The sequence below is a fragment of the Melanotaenia boesemani genome, chromosome 16 (assembly GCF_017639745.1).
Source record: "Melanotaenia boesemani isolate fMelBoe1 chromosome 16, fMelBoe1.pri, whole genome shotgun sequence".
NCBI classification, from domain to species: Eukaryota; Metazoa; Chordata; class Actinopteri; order Atheriniformes; family Melanotaeniidae; genus Melanotaenia; species Melanotaenia boesemani.
The window spans coordinates 11,088,342-11,108,926 of record NC_055697.1 but is presented as its reverse complement, the minus strand read 5'-3'; the positions used below and the strand labels follow the sequence as shown (position 1 = coordinate 11,108,926).

The 20,585-nt window shown below is 40.6% G+C and overlaps 3 protein-coding genes across 5 annotated transcripts in view; 2 read left to right on the top strand and 1 right to left on the bottom strand.

Moving 5' to 3' along the window:
• The first annotated feature begins 81 nt into the window (after positions 1 to 81).
• map10 (microtubule associated protein 10) lies at positions 82 to 2,730 on the top strand. Its single transcript, XM_042009505.1, has one exon. The coding sequence runs from the start codon at positions 200 to 202 to the stop codon at positions 2,600 to 2,602; it is 2,403 nt and encodes an 800-aa protein (XP_041865439.1). The 5' UTR covers positions 82 to 199; the 3' UTR covers positions 2,603 to 2,730.
• Positions 2,731 to 3,395: 665 nt separating this feature from the next.
• Positions 3,396 to 6,816, top strand: ntpcr (nucleoside-triphosphatase, cancer-related). Its single transcript, XM_042009455.1, has 5 exons — positions 3,396 to 3,495; positions 4,036 to 4,198; positions 4,289 to 4,391; positions 5,490 to 5,699; positions 6,245 to 6,816. Exons 1-5 carry the CDS (start codon positions 3,462 to 3,464, stop codon positions 6,335 to 6,337), a joined length of 603 nt encoding a protein of 200 aa, XP_041865389.1. The 5' UTR covers positions 3,396 to 3,461; the 3' UTR covers positions 6,338 to 6,816.
• Positions 6,817 to 11,743: 4,927 nt separating this feature from the next.
• LOC121655431 (spectrin beta chain, non-erythrocytic 1) overlaps positions 11,744 to 20,585 on the bottom strand; it is a 28,119-nt gene continuing 19,277 nt past the window's right edge. The window contains exons 23-34 of one of the 3 annotated variants that reach the window (XM_042010052.1): positions 19,071 to 19,430; positions 18,703 to 18,822; positions 14,875 to 16,788; positions 14,309 to 14,443; positions 14,116 to 14,190; positions 13,949 to 14,035; positions 13,781 to 13,872; positions 13,595 to 13,680; positions 13,446 to 13,509; positions 13,131 to 13,348; positions 12,670 to 12,816; positions 11,744 to 12,572 (exon numbers count right to left, since the gene is read on the bottom strand). In XM_042010052.1, the coding sequence (XP_041865986.1) occupies positions 12,319 to 12,572; positions 12,670 to 12,816; positions 13,131 to 13,348; positions 13,446 to 13,509; positions 13,595 to 13,680; positions 13,781 to 13,872; positions 13,949 to 14,035; positions 14,116 to 14,190; positions 14,309 to 14,443; positions 14,875 to 16,788; positions 18,703 to 18,822; positions 19,071 to 19,430 (3,552 nt within the window). In that variant the 3' untranslated portion in view covers positions 11,744 to 12,318. The remainder of the gene's footprint in view (positions 12,573 to 12,669; positions 12,817 to 13,130; positions 13,349 to 13,445; positions 13,510 to 13,594; positions 13,681 to 13,780; positions 13,873 to 13,948; positions 14,036 to 14,115; positions 14,191 to 14,308; positions 14,444 to 14,874; positions 16,789 to 18,702; positions 18,823 to 19,070; positions 19,431 to 20,585) is intronic. The other 2 variants (XM_042010053.1, XM_042010054.1) reach the window with 2 other exon arrangements.

Here is a 20,585-nt window from a genome sequence, read left to right as displayed (position 1 = left end):
GAGCTAATGAATTATAAATCGATGCTAATTGATAAAGAACTACATTTCCCAGATATCCCGGAGCCTTGTATGACGTAAAATCCTCGCGACAGCCGTTTGTTTCCATGGAGCGATCAGATCAAGCTTACGGATTAGTGATCAACTTGTTTGTTAGCCGCTTAGTATTTTTCCCCCTTTTTGTAGACAGATAGCTTTGGTGATGTCTGGATATAATCCCGAGACTCTGTTTTCATTTGAGTTTTTGGTTAAAAATATACGACTGGAGAGACACTGTAAAGTGTACCACGAGCTAGCTCTTGGGGTCCGATTACTGGATTTTCCAACGCTGCTAATTTATCAGTCTCAGCGGGGCGGTTGCAGCATTAACCAGCCGCAACAGAAAGAAGAGGATAAACTGGGAGAATACGTTTTCAACAGAGGGAAGTCTTGTTTCTTCAAAATGAACCTGAGCTCACTGCATGTCCATCTCTCTAACACACCTCTCTATGCTATGGTGTTGGATATGACAGAGGAAACCCCCAGATTAGTTGGCTCTTCTCTGATATCTCTGGCTAAAGCAATGGACAGAATCAGGCAGGATGTAACTGAACATGGATTCCCCAGTCCCTCTTGTCACAGAGAATGGGGACTCACTGGTATATGCAACCTTGCAGGGGAGAGAATTGGAAAAATATCCCTGAGTTATAAACTGGTTTGTCTTGGAGCAAGTTTACTGCCACATATCACAGAGATCAGGGCATCTGAAAGTACAGATATGCCAGGAGGACAAGAACAAGAGCACGACAAGGAGAAAAACAAATCTGCAGCGTCACAACCTCTTGGCTGTTCACCCACACTGGACAAGTCAGAGTTAAACTACCAAACCAATGACTTTTCAGAATGCAAAATCTTGTTAAATGAAGACAAGCAAAGTGATGCTGTTCATGTTACAGCTGAAAGTCAAACTGAAAGCAGTTTTAAGGAGGATTTCACTGTATTCTGCCCCCCTCATCTTTACTATAGTAATACTGCACAGGAGAGGAGCATCAATAAAAAAATAGATTACAAAATGCTGAATCTAGACTTAAAAGCTTTCTCATGTGAAGATTCATGCTCTGAGGATGAAGAAGATAAAAAGGAAGTTAAAGGTTCAAGCCCTGAAGCGGTACACCAGACAATGACACAGAGTACACAATTGTCAGACAAACAAGAGGCTAAGGCCGTAGCCCCAAATGTCCTCAGGGAAGCCTTAAGACAGTTGCCTCTGCTAAATGCTCTTGTTACTGAACTGTCACAGCTGAATGGTGAGAGCCCTCATCAGTCTTTCACTGCTGATCCCAGTCAGGCTTGGGTTTACAGGCCTGCTTCACCTGGACTTAAAAAGACACGACAGGCACAAACTCACTCCCTGCACAAAACTAGACAGCGGACTGGTACCGATTTTAAAATACATTTACAACCCCCCATAAACCGTTCTACACCCATAGCCAACTCTGCATCTTTAAAAATGAAAGACCACCAAGCAGATGCTACAAATGCCAGTAAATTTCACAGGAAGAAGCTCATGTTTGGAACAACTAAAACATTTAATCTAAGACTGAAGCAAATTTCTCCACTCAAAGTAAAACATAGAGAATGCATGGAGTTAATACAGAACGAAACACCGCCACGGACAGCCAAAGGAAAGGCAAAGTCAAGCAGGAAGTGCAGCAAGAGAAAATCAGTATTAAATCGGAGCCCCAACCTCAATGAAAATATTGAGACAGTGATAGAACGTGTCAGGCTGGACTCTGTGCCACAAGAAACAATCACAGTGAAACAAAAAACTCAGTATAAACAGGGAGTCTCAGAAAAACCTGTTTCTCAGAGAAACCTGGAATGTATTCACATCCCCAGTGTGGATAGTGACACTGTTTACCTGAATAATGACCAGAATGATCAATCCGAGTCTGAATCTGAGCAGCACAGTCACAAAATTGAATTAACACAAAGCAGCAAACACAGCAGCCCAAAGTCTTTGTTTTCAGATTCCAGCGTGGAGGGAAATGCAGAGGCAGACTATGCTGATGACTTTGACAGTCTTGAATCCAGTGATGCTTACTCTCCTGACCCTCTGAGCAGCCCTGAGCCCTCTAGAGCCAAGACTCCCCTGCCTCCTGTTTGCCTCGACTTCTGCAACTCCAGCCCAAAATCTGCAGCCATAAAGAAGAAACCAGTCCTCCTCCCTGTTCCGGTAAAAGCCTCCAGCTCTCCACATCGAACTCTGATGGATACGCACATTATCCGACCTCGCGCCTATACCTCAGCCATCAGCTTTTTCTCCGATGAGGATGACGAGGATGGGTTGACTTCAGTACAGACTGTCTGCTCTGGAAAACAGATTGCAAGTAACAAAGTGCAACAAGGCTCTTGTACTGAGACCTTTAAATCATCAAGTGGTCAAAGGAGTGAGTCAGTGGAGGACAGCAATGTCATTCAAGGATTATCTACAGAATCTGTAGCCTCCCTTGAAGCTCAGGAGGCAGAGGAACTGGAGGACGAGCTTGGATTTCTAGATTTCAGAAAGGAGTATCAACATATTTCTGAGCTTGTGGCCAGTAAACTCCCTGGGTACACAATGTAACAAAAAGGTCTAATTCCACTATATATGGGAGTTCAAGGTTACACTATTTATTCAAATCGCATAGATGAGTTTTACTGTACTGCAATGTCTTGGCAATGTTTTCTGAATAAAAACAAGTTATCTTCGGTAAATATTGTGTTTTGTGTTCTGATTACATAGTTTTTACTATGTTCCATCATAAATACATGAATTGTTTTATTGTGAGTCTTTGTGAGCATGTAAGGAAAAACATTGTTGATTATAATTTAAAATAACTGATAAAAGTCATATCCTGTTTTAATGTAGCATAGTTACACTGCTATTAAACTTATGTAAAACACCTGCAGTCGGTTAGTTCAACATAATAAGGTTAACATTTTAAACTACCTGTAAATTTGTAAAGTTATTTCTTTACAGCTGTTAGACAATGTGGACTTTTAAAAGTTTTTTTTATATCAGAATATGTTCATGAAATTTATTTATTTACTGTTTCTTATTTCCTTGACAATATTCGCCACGTAATCACGGATAAAAATGAATTAAAACAGTCTGTTTCAAACCAGGGGTGCCCAAGTCCGGTCCACGAGGTCTACTTTCCTGTACTTTTTAGGTAAAAACCCTTCTCAACACACCTGAATCAATGAGTTCCCTCATCTGCATGTCATTCAGCTCCGCAGAGGCCTGGAAACGAGCCATCCATTTGATTGGGGTGTGTTGGAGAAGAGATGCATCTAAAAGTTGCAAGATAGTAGATCTCAAGGCCTGGACTGATCACCCCTGTTTTTAAACGAACGCAAGTTTTAGGTGTTATTCGCACTGCGCATGCGTCATGTCTGTGTACGGAAGCGTTGTTGCAGCTCGTTGGATGGTGTGAACTGCGATGTTCAAGCACGTTTTTCTAACAGGACCTCCAGGTAACTGTGGATTTTAAGTGTGGCAAATGTTGTTGAAGTAAAAGTTGTTATCAATCCGTAGCAGACAGTCAGCTATATAAAGTAAAGTACCAACAAAGAGGCACTGAATCTTCAAGCTGTTTTTGTAATGAATTAGCTTGTTTTAGCAGTGTCCAGATAATGCTGAATTAATGTAGTAATAAGATACTGACTCCCTTTTAAGCACCAAAAAATCACCTGTCAATACGTTATTTTTCCAAGTTATTAAATTTATTTTAGTTATTACTATTACTTGTAACTGTCTGCAGATTATTTGTTTTTATAATGAAAATGATAATGCTGTGAACAACGACAGCCACATTATTTCACTGAGTAAAGGTGAACTATATATATACACACATATACATACACACACACACACATATATATATATATATATATATATATATATATATATATATATATATATATATACATACCGCAATGTAATTTAATTCCATGTAGAATAATATTATTGCAATTTTAGATTTTTATTTTATTTATTTATTTTTGTGCTTACAGGTGTGGGGAAAACCACGCTGGTACAGAAAGCCTGTGAAGCTTTAGTGTCATCAGGAGTAGGAGTTGAGGGGTTTTACACAGAGGAGGTCAGACAGGGAGGCAGGAGGGTCGGCTTTGATATCGTCACACTGACGGGCGAGAGGGGCCACCTGTCCAGGATCAGGTAAAGGGCTTGCCATTCCATCTAAATCAAACTACCTGCTCTCTTTTATCTCTTTGTTTCAACTCTCCCACAGTTCATTTTAACTTGCAGGGAAGGTGCTGGTGTGTCTCACAGCAGACGGGAGTACACTGTGGGGCAGTATGTTGTCGACTTGCCTTCATTTGAAAATATAGCCCTCCCTCTCTTCAGAAACGTAAGACTGCATCACATACCTCCTACACTCATCCTCATCAATAGATCACAGCAAGCAAAAAACTCCTTTTCCTCCCCACTTACAAATCATCAAACCTTTGATTTTCCCAGAATTGATGGAATAATTGTAAGCTTGCAAAACACGTAAATTCCACAGTGACGTTTTTAGTGTTCATGGTGCCGTCTGGCTGTCACTGACTGTGATTAATCCTGCATGTAAAGTGAGCCTGGAGTGATGCCTACACATGTGCTATAAAGGGAGGTGTCTGTGCTTTGGCGGCATGTGCTTTACTTTCATCTCACTTCTCAATTTGTGTGCAGCCACTGTAGATCCCCCGTTGACTGCAACACCCGAACAGTCATACTCATGTTAGCTGTTGCTGTTATTTGAATGCACGAGAGTTTGCAGGTCTATCTGTAAAAGGCATATCCCTCTAATCCCCTGTCAAGACAAAATCAGTATCCTAAGTAGTTTTTAATTCTGAAATTGTATGTCATTCATTCATTTCTTATACTGGCTTTATCCTGTTCAGGGTCATGGGGGAGGCTGATAGACAGATACCACTGGTGAAAATTAAATGTCAAATGATCAATTAATTAATCAGTTGAATCAAGTTATTGAACAATTTTATGATTAATTATTTGATAAAAGATAAAATGGCAAAGATTTAGTGACAGTTGTTTCTGAAATCTGCTGCTTTCTGAGTATTTTTCATGAAAATGTTTTGCTTTATTGCCCCGGGTTACTATATTTGGGATGCCATTACTGAACTTCATGTTTGGTTATGACAACTAAATATAACAGAATATTTTCCATGTCTGGTAAGTGAATATTTTGGGGTTTTCAGTTGGCTGGTTAGAACAAAATGAAACAGTTTGTAAACGTATTCTTCAGCTCTGCATAAAGTCATGAGCATTTTTCTTTTTTTTTTTTTTGTAATGAATCTGTAAAATACACAGAGGATTAATGAATGAATTGATTATTGAATAACCACCAAGTAACAATCAATCCGAGCCCTGCAAGGTGCTTTTAATTAGTAAATTCTGACCCATGTTTTATGCATGTAGTGATTTTCACTTGCATGTCTGGTGTCTCCAGGTGGGGTCAACGGACGGGGGCAGCAGGAAGGTGTTTGTTATCGATGAGATCGGGAAAATGGAGCTATTCAGCCAGTCATTTATCAGAGCAGTGAGACAGACTTTAGATAGCTCTTCTTGTACGATACTGGGCACCATCCCCATCCCCAAAGGTAAACCACTGGGTGTGGTGGAGGAGGTGCGGAGCAGGAGAGATGTCAAGGTTTTCACTGTAAGTAAAAATACTAGTACACTCTAAATGGGGAAAAAAGTGAGATATTTAGGTCAGTGTGGGAACTATTAAGCCCTACAATAGCTATAGGACACTCTTTACACTGTATCCTGTTAAGGGGGGCAGAAGGCCCATACCCCACATTATCCCTTAACTATGGCTGGATTAGATGTATATCATGCATGACTGATTCAACAACAAAGGAGCGTCTCAAATGTCAAAAGAATTTATAACGGAAGACTCGGTTGTGGAGATTGTCATGCAAAATACTCACTATGCTGTGGTAAATATTAGGTACAGAGAAGGTTTTGAGGCATGATAAGCCGTTTTTCCAAATATACCTTTTTATAATTTCACTTATAGACAGTAGAGCAGAGATTAAGTTAATAGCATGCGGTATTATTATAATCTTGAGGTGAACATTGTGTTTTCAGTGGTTCGGCTCCTGCTGGACAATAGTTGTTTATTTCTGTAAATGCACATTTTGCTCAGACAAGCTATGTGCCACACTGATTTATTTTTTGCTCTTTTCTTTTCCCATGTAGGTGTCTAAGGAGAACAGAAACACTATCCTACAAGATGTTTTAACAGCACTACAAGAATGTTTAAAGCCTAATGAGGAGATTCAGGGCCATTAAAGGGGAAACCCCAGCAGTTTGTGTGTGTTTTTTGCTGACAGCATATTTCATATATGTCAGCACATATAAACTTCATACAACTAGACTATTAAATGGATCTGTACATGTTTAACAACGGGGTTGCAACCCAGAGTACAGTAAGCTGAGGGGCATCCAGAGCGGTTGGAAGGGTAAGTGTGTCACGTGTGTGTACTTATGTAAACAATTCCTGTTGTGGTTTTTTTTTTGTCTGTTTTATTTTTGTCTCAAAATAGATTAAATACTAAATAATTGATTGTGAGATGGAACACAGCGGGGAAATTGTTCAGTTAGTGTGTAAATAACCCACAATATCCAAGTCAAAGGTGGCATGGTCATGAGAACATGTTTTATAAGGAGATCAGCTTCATTCTTCATTCTTTAGTGTATAATAAGCATTTTGTTGATGAGGACAAGTTGTGATATTGTTTGGTTGTTTTTCAAATAAAGAACCACATCGAGCTGTGACTCTGTTGCTTCTTTTCATTCTTGAAATGGGAGCATCATTTGTGTTTGTCTTGTCAACCTGAGGCTTGTCTCATTGAAGATCAATCAATATTTAATCGTGCAACAATGTGCAATACTGTAATGGTTTATTCATTCACTGGCATGAACAACAACAACAACAGGAAAATAAACTATTCTTTCTCTCAAGAATGAGCATTTCTTATTGACTTTGATTTCTAATAATTACAGCTGGTGATGGTTCCTATCCTTTCAGTTGTTTTCATTAGGATCATAAAACTCTTTTTTTTTTTTGTTTTCATGTGCTGTGGTTAAAAAAAAAAAAAGCTCAACTTTTGTCTCAGCTGTGTTATTTTCCTTACCAGGAGGTAATGGCATTTCAATCCATGTTCAGTCAGATTACCGCATAGGATAAATAGTATCAGTACATAAAGGATTTAGATGTCTGAATGCTTTTATGAAGGATTTGTTCTCATAGCAGAGGTCAGTGACTGGTTTTAAAGCTACAGCATGTTATCAAACTTTAGTTCAACTCTCCTTTGTTGTTGTAAACAGCTTAAAAATATGTAGTACATCATGGCTTCTCTGCAATTTTATACATATTGGTGTATAAGATGTAGATTATTATAAACTGGAGCAACTAGTTAGATTCAAGGCTCATGAGTCTGTTGATAAAGTTCAGATCAGATGTGTTATAGATTTGGTGCAAGTGGAATCTCACAGACTGTGTGAGCTCTAAAGGCTGGCAGTTGTGTTGAGGTTTTTAATTACCACCCTCTGGCTAAGATGTTTTTTCCCCCTTTTTTTCAGCACCAAAACATCTTCAGGTCATTTCAAAGTGAAAAAAAAAACATTGAAGGCTTTTTTTTTGGCTTGTTTTCCAGTGCTGCTTGTGTACTGATGTGACATGTCAGGCTGGCTGCAGAAAGAGCTGCCAGCTGCGATCTGCGTCAGACATGCTGCTGTGCCAGCATCTGTTCTGTGGCTGATGGACCGCTGGATCGACTGGCATCAGCATCCACTGTAAAAATGGCTTCAAAGTCAACATTGCATTGGGAGTATTTCTGAACTAACTTGGAAATATGGTATTGCAGGGTTGTTGTAGGCACAGCCTTAAAACGGGAAATTGGAATTGATGGTTTGGTTCATGACAGAGCATGCCAAACGGTGGACTGAGGAACCTGGCTCTGTGGATTGGAAGGTGACCATCAGCACCCTGCAGCAGGGTAGCAGATGGGTTATGTAACAGGGACAAAGACCTTGCCAATTCTAGCAAGCAAAGGGTGTGTGTATGGATGCATCTGATGTGTTATGATGTGATTAGCTTCCATACTGTCCATATTGTCATCTTATGTACATTTTATCCACAGCAGATATTCCCATCCAATGACACCTTCCAGGGATGACAGAGTCACTCAGATAAGCTCTGCTGGAGCACCATGTGGCAAGAGAATACGAAAACCAGTAAAGAGGAAGAGAAGCTCATAACAATTTTATCACCTAAAGATAAAAATTATATGGTCTGATAGATGTCCAATAGCTACAGCATAATCATTATGTAGTGCTTTGATTGAATAGATAACTAACTGGTAAATAATCAAATATGTTGAAAAGAAGATGCATTAGGGGTACTGATGGGACTGTATGTATATGTGGACAAAAACGACTGGAAACCACTGATTTATAATGGCGTAATGAGTATGAAAACACACAAATGGCACAGTAGCAATGAACTCAACAGCATGCTTTAGCCTTCCACGCTGAACAAAACATCTACTACCATACCATATTAATGCTAATGCTTTCCAGGCTTGTGGTTATAAAAAGCTTGATAGTTGGCATTGTAGAAACCATAAGTTTGTTCATGCACAGCCACCATGCAGCTGAAACAACTAGCATATTGTCAAGGGACTTGACTGTATTGATATGTCCTAAGCAAGAGTAGTGTTGCATGAAAGGTCATGTAGAATAGTTTGAGTGAATATGAAGTTAATCAATGACCATATCGGAGAGGCATTCGCACTAAATCTGCTGGCCAGATGTCTGTGTGGCACCCCTACCCTTTATCCCCTCCTCATATGGAGAACACACAAATGCAAGGAGCTTACAAACAATCCAGGACAAAAGGGATTTTGCTGGCTGGAGGGGGGGGTGTGGTGAGGTGTGGGGCTGGCACTTAGATGAGGAAATTTCTCTCCCGTTATTGCACTTTGTGGTACCAGTCCAGGAGGCACAGTGACAGCAGTAGAGGGGAGGGGTGGTATGATGTATTGTCTGGAAAGCTTCTGGCCAAAAGGCCAAACACAGCTGATTAAAAGCTGACATATTGTTACACAACATCCTGCTTCAGCCTTCCCAAAGCCAAATGTACATTTCCCTTTCCTTAAGATGAGAATATGACTTATTGTAAAATGTGGAGTTAAATAACCTTCATAGTGTCTGTGACGTCGGAATTCACAGGGCCAAAGTCGGCACATGGTATTTAGCAAAATGTACTGTCTAAAAATCAAGGTTGTGTCTCAGTGTTGATCAGGTTTGTGAGTTCTCACATTCTTTTCCACTTGATTTTGTGTGCCCCTTTTCCTTAATGTCACAGCCAGACACTGCAGGCTCAAATGTATTCCCCACAAAGCCAAAATAGAACTCTTAATTTCCCTTAATTTGCCTCTAGCTCGTTAAACCAAACAATCACACAACAAATGCCAAACAAGCTCTCCTAAATTTCACTTATGTGAAATTCCCAGCACCTCCACAGTCATGCATTGTGTTAAGCAGAAGGATAAAACTTAAAACAGTTGCGGTAAAACCACACCTTGACTGAAGTTTTTATAAACCTAAGCCCAGCAACTGTGTCCAAACACACCACAGTGGGGAAAGGAAATCATAGCCAGTCCACCTCTCAGTGAGCTAATAAGCATAACTGTAGTTGTGTTGATGTTGACAAGTGGGCAGTTAATGTTAGATGGGATCCGTAGGCTGCGGAAACGAAGCCATTTGATCTGTGTTCCTAACCGCTGTTCCACCCTGCTGCCCACCACTGATAGTTCCTCAACTACTCTTCCCATTGCATCACCTTCATGGGCTCCCAGGGGCTGCTTGAGGCAGATGGAGTTGGGTTTCAAAGCCTGGTAAATGACTGCAATTTTACTGCTGGAGCCACCAGATTGAACACTCATTGAGAAATTTGAAATCAAATTAGAAGTAAGGAAACCTCTTCATGTTCTCAACATAATACAAACCTCTAAAAGTATTTTACAAATCTACAATAATTTCATATTTGTGTGTGATAGTGCAACCGTGATGTCTGAGAGAAACCACTGACTTACCATCCCTGTGGAAATCTGTCATGTGTAAAGAGTCATGCTTCTCTCCAGAGGCACAAGCACCATTTTCAGTCAACAGCAGGGGAGGGGTCAGGGCCCCAGGACATCTTTCTCCTGTTACACTGGGCTGATGGCTCCTTGTGATCTCTGGATCTCTCTGAATGACTGGTAACCCCTGCAAGTCACTTAGCTCTGAAACTCAGCGTGGACTTTGCCTTACCTTTGGGAGGAAATGTCATGGTCAGCTTTTAGTGGTTAGACAGGAGAACTGTAACAGACTGTGGAGATGTGTGTATCCATTGCAAGTATCAATTGCCTGCATTGTGCTACATGACCCCACACACTCAGGGAGAAAGCTTCCAGAGTATGGTGACACGTAAGCACAGTGAGTGCATCGCTGTCTTTGCAAGGGACAGCCAAAGCCACCCCCCACCCCCTACAGCGGTGAAGGGAGTTGGAGGAGCTGTCAGCAGATTGTTTAGAGGTCAGAGGCTAGAACGGACACAAAGATCTGGGGCATTGTGATCAATGGATTGGCTGGTGTCGCATCCCCCAGGCTGTCCCTGTGGCTATAATTCCAAACATGATGGAGAGGGAAAAACACAACATAAACAATTATGGAGAAAAAAAAACTGTGTGGTCGACGCCTATTAAAGAAAATAGGTGCCATATAGTGACAAAGTAAATGTGCCGGTCACACCCTGGATGTCCTTGTGAACCATTAGTTTGTCTTACAGAGTACACTAATAACATATAGATTATTTCAACGACCTAAATCTAGTTTGTCTATATAAACTGAGCTAATGTGTGTTGTGTTGTGCTGTATAGTGAGAGGATGAGTCATGCAGCATTTAGCAATGTGCGGTTTGTTTACTTTAGATCAGTGCATGGTGCATGTTGTTCCACCTTCTATTATTTCAGCTGCTATCAGGCCCAAACAATGCACAAATGTTTCTGCCACTTAAGCTTCACTGCACTTTAACTGACAGCTCATCTGTGGTAATCTCTCTCAGTTGAGCCAACTCTTTCACCTGTTTTGCATGCACAGAGGCAGTTCTGGCTGCAGGCTTTGAAGCCAAAACTAAAATTTGATATGCTTTCAGACACAAACCAATTTCAACACATTTCAAAGCCTGCCAGTGCTTACAAGTTCTTAACAGTTTGTGTTCACCTGCAGTTTTAAGACTAAACATCTATATTTTTAAATGAGCATGTCCTTTTTTTAATCTTCTACTGAAAATTCAACTTTTCTGTTCTATCCATAAACAGATGTGCTTTTCCCCATCTCCTGTGTAACTTATCTGCCTCAGACATCTTGTAGGGATTCACTGAATATTTTGTAATGCTTAACAGCAGCATTTTGCAAATGCTTTATGCATAGAACTCATTATGCAACCATGTCTGCAGAAAGTCCCTGGTTCCTCAGTCTAAAAGCAATGCTGATTATGCGTGTTTGAATCATGTCTCTTGATGGTTTCAGGTTTTAATATGCAAAAAGAAATCTAATGATGTAAAGATGTTCTTCACCTAGCTTGGTCTTTAATTTCTTTGTTCTTCTTGCCTCTTTTTTTCCCCCTCAAAGCCCCCAAAGACAACAACAAAGCTTGAATAAGAAACATTTTCACCACAACAGTCCAGCAAAATAAATCTTTAATCCCACCCAAAGCAAATTCTTGTTTTGTATCTTTTATTATGCATTTAGCCTTTGCTATAACGGATGTTTTAGCAGTATCAAACTGCTGATATGTAGCTGATAAGGTGAAACTTTGCACTCAGGATATTATTAACACCTGGTCATAACAGAGGATATAAGAGGGTATTGGCTGAGTATGAATGGTAAATGGACTGAAGGCAAACTGCAGACCCAATAACAGTTGAAAGAATAAGAAAAAAAAAAAAAGACTGGTGATAAAATCAATCAAACCTGCAACAACACAGTGCACACTGGTAGTTTGGCTTGAAAATAAAAATAAAACTAAGCAAAACAACTTCCCTTGAATTGATTTATATAAAACACATAAAAAATAAAGCTGTGGTTGGTCTTTTGATCATAAATATGGTCAGTAGTAGTAGTAGTAGTAGCAGTAATTTTGTTTATTTTTGCCTAATATGTGCACTGCACAATAAAAACTATTTGTAAAAATCCTTAATTATTAAAATCAACACTTATTAAACTTATTTCCCAAAGAACTTTTTGAAGACGGATTTGTTGCGAGGCTGCGGCAGGCTTGCATAGCTTCGCAGAGAGTCCTCATGTGAGTCCTGCTGCCATCCAGCGAAGGCCAGCAGTGGAGGCTCGGAGCTTCTGCTTATTGATGAGCTGTCTTTTGGCTTTTCTCCGACTACCAGCGTCACAGAGTAATTGGAACCTTTTTCCAGGCCTTTTCCTCCAGTGGATTGCAACGTGGGTTTGATCTTTTGGTAAGTTGCTACGAGGAAATATAGAACATTATTAAACAAATGAGAAAATCTTTATTTTAAATGCATTACAGATTACACATATCACATAAGACAGAACAGACTAACCTGATGTAAAGGAGTGGGAGCGGTGCTTGGAGCTGAGCCAGTCTTGACTGCTGAATACAGGCGGGTGAGGGGAGGAAGGAGTGTTGTCTTTGAATCTTTCAGGGAGTGTGTGAGTCACTGTCTGCTTTAAACTAGCTTCATCATCATCTGGGGGTGTCAAACGAAGAGAAGAAAAACTGAACAACAAAATGTGAAACCTTGCAACACGTTTCTGTTCAGTCATGTGACACTATTTTCTCAGTATGCACTAAGATGATGCCTTAGCTCCCCCTAGCGGTACCCACTGTACCTGCAGCAACAGCTCACCGACTTCTTTGTTGGTTGGAGCATTTGTAAAGCAATAAGAAGCCCTTCAGCACTAAATAAAATCATTTAAACAGAATTGGCTAATAATAGCAGATAGTAGATGACAGAATAGCTTCCTGTATGTGTGAATGTAGAATAGATGACTTTGGCCTTACCACAGCATCCTGCATCTGAGGATGAGAAGACCGACTGTTCATCCAGCCTTTTCAGGAGACTCTGTTGCATGTGGCTTTGCTCCCTGGTGAGGACAACAATTTCTTTGGTTTGGGCGATGCCTGGTGGTTTGTGCCTGGGAAACGTGTGAGCGACGTCATATCGAGAGGAGCAGCAACAGCTGGCTTGATTGTAACATCCAAAGCACATTGAAGGTTTTCTGTGGGGACAAAAGAAAGATAAAAAATTTAATTATATAGAACTGTTGTAAAGATTTTTATGTATTTTGTAAAAATTAATTTGTTTGACCATCTTACAAGGACATGGAGAGGTCTTGATCAGAAGTGATGCTTGATGTTGAAGACAGTGACTCACAATGACCTTTTTTAAAAAAAACAAATTAATCACATCAGTGACACCTTAACTTGGTAGTGGCACAAGCAAGCTTTGGTATAATTGTATTTACCTGTGCTTGCTTGAATTTTCATGATCCATTTCTTCATCAGAAAGCGTGAGGATGTATTAAACAGATATTCAGAGCCATCACGGAGCCTTAAGAGCAGGAAACAACTTTTAATTTCAAAAAGGTAAAAAACAACTGACTGTGCATCATCATTGCCCTTTAATCGGTATAATCTATGAAATCTGTTACCGTAAACGAAAGCAGTTGGGTTTTTTGGTGTAGTCTAGTGCAGGTGAACACTCAGCTCCCATGAGGTTCAGTGGAAGGCCACATGCAGAACTCTAAAAGGCAGAATGATCATTATTTACTATATTACTATCTGACTGTAAATATTATTTCTCACTACTCTCTGCTTACCCGCAGTGTATCCTTTCTGTCCTGGAAGAAGCACAAGGTATGTCTATATAGGATAGCATGGTAGGAGTTCCAGCCTCTGGAGGCTGCCTGTGAAAATAAGATAAGCGTGTGTGCTGCTGACTGAGAGCTTTACATTTGCTGACTGTGGTGGCTTAATCGTTCCTTACTTTTTTTCCTCCCAGCTGCAGCTTGTGCTTCCTCTCAAGGGTCCCCTCCATGGACTGCAGCTCAGGTTTTCCACTCTGAATGGGTATGAATAAATAATATTCAAGTACAAAAAAAAACAAAAAACAAACAAACTGTGAACATACAAGCAGTGTTACTAATCAGACAAGAGCCTGAAATATTGTTTAGTCTCACCAGGATGAAACAGCGCCCTCCTGTGGCCCCCAGCTCCCTTGACTTCTCAGTTTCCTCCAGGCGTTGGGAGGCCACTCTTTGTTGACTTTCCCTATCCAAACCCATATGAACTGACAGGAGACTCATGGACTGGTCCTATTAAGGAAGAATGTAACAGTCTTTATGTACAATAAATTTAATTGCCTTTCCTATTGACACTGCAATCCAGTGAGAGGCTTACAGCTCCATTTCTGAAATAAGTATACATTAACTACATAAAAAACCCCTTTTGGCACATTTTTATTATTTATTTCTATTACATATTCATGCAAATTGTTTAATCTTTGCTGTATTTACTCTGGCTTTGAGACCTGTCTTTGCTACTAGAACTCTACTAACAAGGGGAGGATTTCTTAAATAGTAATTTGCTTCTTTCTTAATGGTGTCTTGTATGTGTGTGAGTTAGAAGACCTGCAAGTACAATATTTAAGCTTTGAGAACAAAGAAGCTGTTTTGTTTTGTTGTGCTTTCTTAAATTACCATCCAGTCTCATGGATGGTATGACATCATAATAATTCAAACCTCACCTTTAAGAAACCTGTGTGCTCTTCCACCTCCTCCCCCACCTTTGCCTCCTCCTCTTCCTCCTCCTCTTTGTATTGATAATAGTATCTCTGACTGTCCCCAACATCTGGCAGCTTCACAGGATCAGATGCAGTCTCGTTCACTGTCACTGAAGTCTTGCTGGCTGGTTCCCTGTTAGGAAAAGCTGCCCAGGACCTCCTGTCTCCTATAGCCAGTGGAGGAAGGTGATCTTTGGGCCTCTGTTCCTTATCATAACCCAACAAGCTCTGAATGTGGGATGGCAGTTTGAATTCAGCTACCAGGAGGTTTGGTGCTGACGCTGTGACCAAGTTTCTGTAAAGTACAGCTGGGTTCTTAGTTGTAGGTGAGCAGGACAGTGACTCTCCAGCTTGGTTTGAGGCTAGCAAGTCTTCCTGGTTGGGCTGGTACATAATGTCTGAGCAGATGCTCTGCCTGTAGTTTGTTTTCTGGTTCCAGATGTCCTCCAGTTCTTCTTCTTCCTCCTCAAACTGCTGGTGATCTAGGTGAACGGACTCTGTGGAGTCTGGAGATGGACTTGATGTAACAGTGCTCTCTCTTGTTTTGGTACAGTCTATGCCCCCCACCTCCAGAGATATGAGCCTCCCCACTACTCCTTTAGGCTGAATATTCTCTGGAAATGGGGCGTCAGTGCAAAGCTTAAAGCTGCTTGAGGTGGAGATGCCAGAATCTACAGAGTCCTGACGGACACTGACACTCATAGTTGACTTCAGATTTACTCTCATATGAGAAGCTTGGCTTGACTGAAGTCCAGAACACTCTCCAAGCACACACTGGGATTTTGCACATTTATGATACTGGTGTCCATTCAGGTCTCTAATGAGTGTATGGACACTGAGACACTCATGTTTATGAGCGACTGTGCAGTTTGGGGTTTGGTTAACATAAATAGGCAGCTGTGCATGTTGGGTGTTTGCATCTTTTTCAGCTGTACTAGATTTAAAATCTGACAACAGTTTGTCCTGCTCTGCATCCTCACAGTGAGTGAACTGGGTTTGAGATGCATCATCACATGATGCAGTCAGATTTTCAGAAGAAGCAGGTGGAAGTTGGAAACTTTTTTCCACATCAGGCTGGTCCTTCGCTACAGCTGTCGATTGCTGTAATTCAAAGGGGCTGATTTCAGCTGAACTCTGAATGATGGCAGGTGTGGGTCGTGTCTGTCTAAAGGAGCTCAGTACTGTGTGTCTCTGGGAGTGAGGGTCTGGATCAGTCCCTCCTCCTTTTTTGGACTCAGGTGGAGCGATAGTAATGATATCCTGAATACTTGGGATGAGGGTCATGTCCTTAGGTAGATCAAAGCTAAGCACAGAGCCCAAAGAGAGGAATCTGCAGTGACCTTTCACCTGACCTGCTGAGGGTAAAGCGGTCGGCCCTGCTGATTCTGCATATGGAGATATGCTATACTCTCCTGAACACTCTCTGTCAATATCTCTCAGCAGAGGATTCTTCATGTAGGCCATAGCTTCTATCTCATCTCTGTTCTTTGATGTGTTCTTCTTTCTTCGAACTTCCTTCAGCGGCCATGTACGTGTGTCATATGTGAATGTCTCACTGTCATGATGTTTCACCCCATCAGTTTGCTCATCCACTCCCATGATTTTCTGGATAGTGTGTCTGCGAGCATCCCTCTTTCTCTTTCTCTTCTTGCCCATCCTCTTGAGGCTGCTGAAGATGGAACTGCTGCCCGCTGAAGAGTGGAAGGTTACGGTGTTGGTCTGAGGTCCAGGCATTGGTGAAGATTGCGAGGAGGAGTATGGCAATAAGGTAGGGGAACCTGAGGCCGCAGAGCGACTCTTTTGGCGAGGAAGGGTGATACTCTCATACACAGGGGCCCCTGCCAGGTTGTTATCCTTGACATGCAAGTAGGTACTTACCTAAAAGAATAGAGAGAAAATAATATCAGGTATGTGTATGAGCGCTAATTTCACCGTGGCTGCATTGCAAATGGTTAACCCCAGAGAGACACATGCATGCTGCAGGCTGAAGCCTTGCAGCTTTCTGTGAGAACAGGAGCTGTTTTATGTTACAGATGTGTTACAGATGGATGATGACATGATTGCAAAAATGACTATGACAACTGTCTCACACATGTCACAAAACAGTGGACTGAGGAATTTTTGAGCCATACACAAACAAGGAAATGTATATAAAATCTCATGAAAGTAAAAAAAAAAACTCCAAAGAAAGGACAAAAGAACATGAACATTATTGTAACTGCAGATTTGCAGACTTAATCAAAATCATATGTGGCTGCACATGCCGTCATACACAGCTGTAATGTCTTGACCTTTCAACTCTGTGACTAATCTCTCGTTTCTGTATAAGCCCCAGACTATAAATCATGTTGTGCAGTCTGGGGGCCTTTCTTAAAGGTTCAGAGCTAGTTCTCTGTCTCATGACTGCAGCTCTACTGGCATTCAGGACACACTCCTGCTGGGAGCCATTTTTGAGCACAACTTCATAGGAAGTGAGGATGAGGTCACTTATTTCACACAATTGTGGCAGAGTCAAACACGACCAGGTTTACATCAGACTTACGATGAAATGGCAGGAGAAGAGAGCGCTTCTGTCAACAATCAGAGCAGGCGAAGGACTGCAGTGTTTTTCTTACTCATTACCCTCATTCTGTTTCTGTCATCAGTGCCTTTTAAGTTTAAATCTTGCTCCATTTAACAAGTTGTGCCCCAAAGAAAAAGTTTTAAATGTCAGATAAAAGCTTAGTTAGAAACACACTGAGTCACCGTCTCATTTTTCTGGTGGGAATTTTAACTCTCATCTGAGTTTACAAAAGACAAACTTAAAGGACAAAATGATGACAGACAGGTTTATATTCACTTGAGCAAATCCAAAAAGCACACATTTGTTTTCAATGTCTTAAGCCTGCTTAAAAAAATTCTTCATGCTTTTAAAGCTGGAATCTATGGAAGCGTGGAGCTATCATCCAAATAATAAAAAAAAATGAGACCTTATTATGTTATAATGTGATAAGTTTATTGTAAAAATGTGAAACGTATCACGTTATAACGTGATACATTTTGTGGAAAAGAAGTCAACTATAAACCATTTGTTGTTGTATGGGGAAACTGTGCGTGCTGCGTCCAGCGATATGCCACGTAATAACGTGATACGTTTCAAGTTTTTACAATAAAATGATCACGTTTTAACGTGATAAGGTCCCAATTTTTTTTTATTTGTGTGACAGCTCCACGCTTCTGTAGGAATCTAAGACAGGCTGAAAATATAACTAACATTCACTTCCACTGTACAAATCACTTAAACACAGTTTCTAAAATAACATTAATTTCATTCTAAATATGTAAAATAATAATTCATGTTTTATATTTGGTTTAAAGCTATTTTATACATTAAAATAACTTTAAAAAAACACATTTTAATATGTTTCCTGATAGTGTTTACGTTGTATTTGAGATCAAATGTATTACTTATCTTTAAATTTGAGCAAATATATAATAAAAGTAGCCCCTTTTGTTTCACATCCCATTAAATATCCTGACATAATGGTCATAATGTGAGAAATAATGTGTTTTAACAGTAAAATTGTTTGTTGCCCTTTTTCTCTTCTCACATTAACCAGTAATTTTCCAGCCACAGCAACTCTGAAGACAGTGTAAGTATGAATATGGTTACATTTTTGCATGACTTACTGTACCGTACCTTGCTGCATGTTAGTAAATCATGCCCCACCCAGAAAACAGCTACAGACAGCATGCAGTCCCAGCACACTTTGAGACACTGCATGCAAATCCAGTTCACACTGCGCAATTTACCTCATTTGCACTTTGCCGATAAATCTTTTTCTTTCGCTTTAAACTACCCAAAGTATTTTCCAAAAGCCCCTGGCAGCGCCTCCAAAAGTTTTTACAGGCAGAAGATTGAGGCACAGTGGACTAAGGGAGAGAATGAGGAAAAAGGAAGATATGAAGGCCAAACGAGGGCAGAATGACCAGTAAGACAGTCGTGGAGGGAGGTTCCATGCAGTGTGGTTACAGGGAAGGACTGGTACAGCCCTGACCTTCAGGAACAGTGGCAAATATTATTTGCTTGAGTGTTTTGTGGAGGAAATGTATCAATAATTCTGATCTCTCATAATGGTGTTTGGAGACTTTTGGTGTTTATGGTGAAGTGCGGTTCTCACCCTGTGGACAGGCTCAGAGGTCTCCTCCACTATCTCATCCGTCTTAACAGGCGGGTCAAACACCTGCACCTGGCTGTCACCAGGGTTACCAAAGCTAAAGATGAGGTTGACTGCTCCCCCCAAAGGGGGGCTGCTGTTCTCCTTGAGCACCATGATGTTTGCCTTTGGATGATCACCCAGGGGTCCAATACTGTTCATGATCTCATACCCATCCTCTGACTGCTTCTCCTCCTGCTGCTCAGTGTGTTTGGACTGCTGGGGAGAGGGACAGCTATCTGTTGCTGCCTTTCTTGTGTCTTCACAAGTGTTGATGACTTGGGCCAGTTGGGACTGCAGGGCCTCAAGCTCAGGAGCTGAACTCTACGTGGAATGAGAGAGAAAAATAAGAAGAAATGGTCAGTAAGTGCTCATCATGGATCATTAGTGTTTGTGAAGAGTGTCAGTCAGACAGGTCATGATTTATTCTACGCCACATGGTTACATACTAAGTGTGTACTTGCAGGAGTTAGTCCAGCTCCAGCTGGATTATCTGGTTGTGTTACTCCAGTTTTAAGAGCTTCTATTATGGCCAGTCGATCACCTTTATATGCATTTTAAAAGTCTGGTTTTGGACAGACTAACACAATAATTTGGTTTCTTCTAGTGTGCTGAGTATTAAAACTACATAACTGGACTTGAGTTTCTTTAACAAACATTTTCATCAGAAAGGCTTCTTCATCTCTGACTGACTGGTGAGGAGTCCCAGACTTTTAAACCCTCGTGAGGTCATTAGCACCCTGAGAGTTGCTGGATTCACATGTCAATTGTTAATTTCCCCTTTCAACCTGTGATTGTGTGTTTATGTGACTGGGGAGTAGTCCTGTGATTATGACTTCTCTTTAAGAAGTTAAAGAAGGGACATAACATCATTCTGGGTGGCATGTATTCGCAGTGGAATGACATTTAATCTGGTGTCTAGAATTTCAGAATTGGCTTTGTTGACTGTTGCACAAGATTTTGCTTCCATATCTTAGAAACAGAACAGTGAGGCACAACAAAGGCACAACAGATACTATTTAAATTGGCAGTGTGAAAAGAGCTCTTGCTTTCTAGGAAGAAAAACTTCCCGGATGCTGGGGTGTGTCTATGATTAACATGTGACACCAGCAACTCTCAAGGTGCTAATTATAGCACAAAATCACACCAAGTAATCATTTCAGATAAGAGCTCTACATCTAGAAATTAAACAAATCCAGTTGACTTTGTTTTAGCACATCAGTTTGCCACACATGCCTTATTTTATACTATTAGCAGTCGTGCTTGTGCTAAGTACTGTACTGTCATTGCAATTTTTTTAAATAGATCTTTTGATTGTTTTTATTGTTTTTTTTTGGCAGAGAACCCGATTAGCATGGGCTTGGTTATTTTCTTTTTAATTAGTAACATCAATATCTTGAATATTATTCAAGGCTTAACTGTAGTTTGTCCTGTTTGATGACAAAGAAATCAAATGCAAGTTTTATACATTTAAAAAAA

What these genes read in the sequence shown, in the direction of transcription:
- map10 (XM_042009505.1), top strand. Translation starts at nt 200, where the DNA reads ATGTCTGGATATAATCCCGAGACTCTGTTTTCATTTGAGTTTTTGGTT.
- ntpcr (XM_042009455.1), top strand. Translation starts at nt 3,462, where the DNA reads ATGTTCAAGCACGTTTTTCTAACAGGACCTCCAG. An exon ending in GGCCACCTGTCCAGGATCAG is followed by an intron (nt 4,199 to 4,288) that starts GTAAAGGGCTTG and finishes TTTAACTTGCAG; the next exon opens with GGAAGGTGCTGGTGTGTCTC. An exon ending in GAGATGTCAAGGTTTTCACT is followed by an intron (nt 5,700 to 6,244) that starts GTAAGTAAAAAT and finishes TTTCCCATGTAG; the next exon opens with GTGTCTAAGGAGAACAGAAA.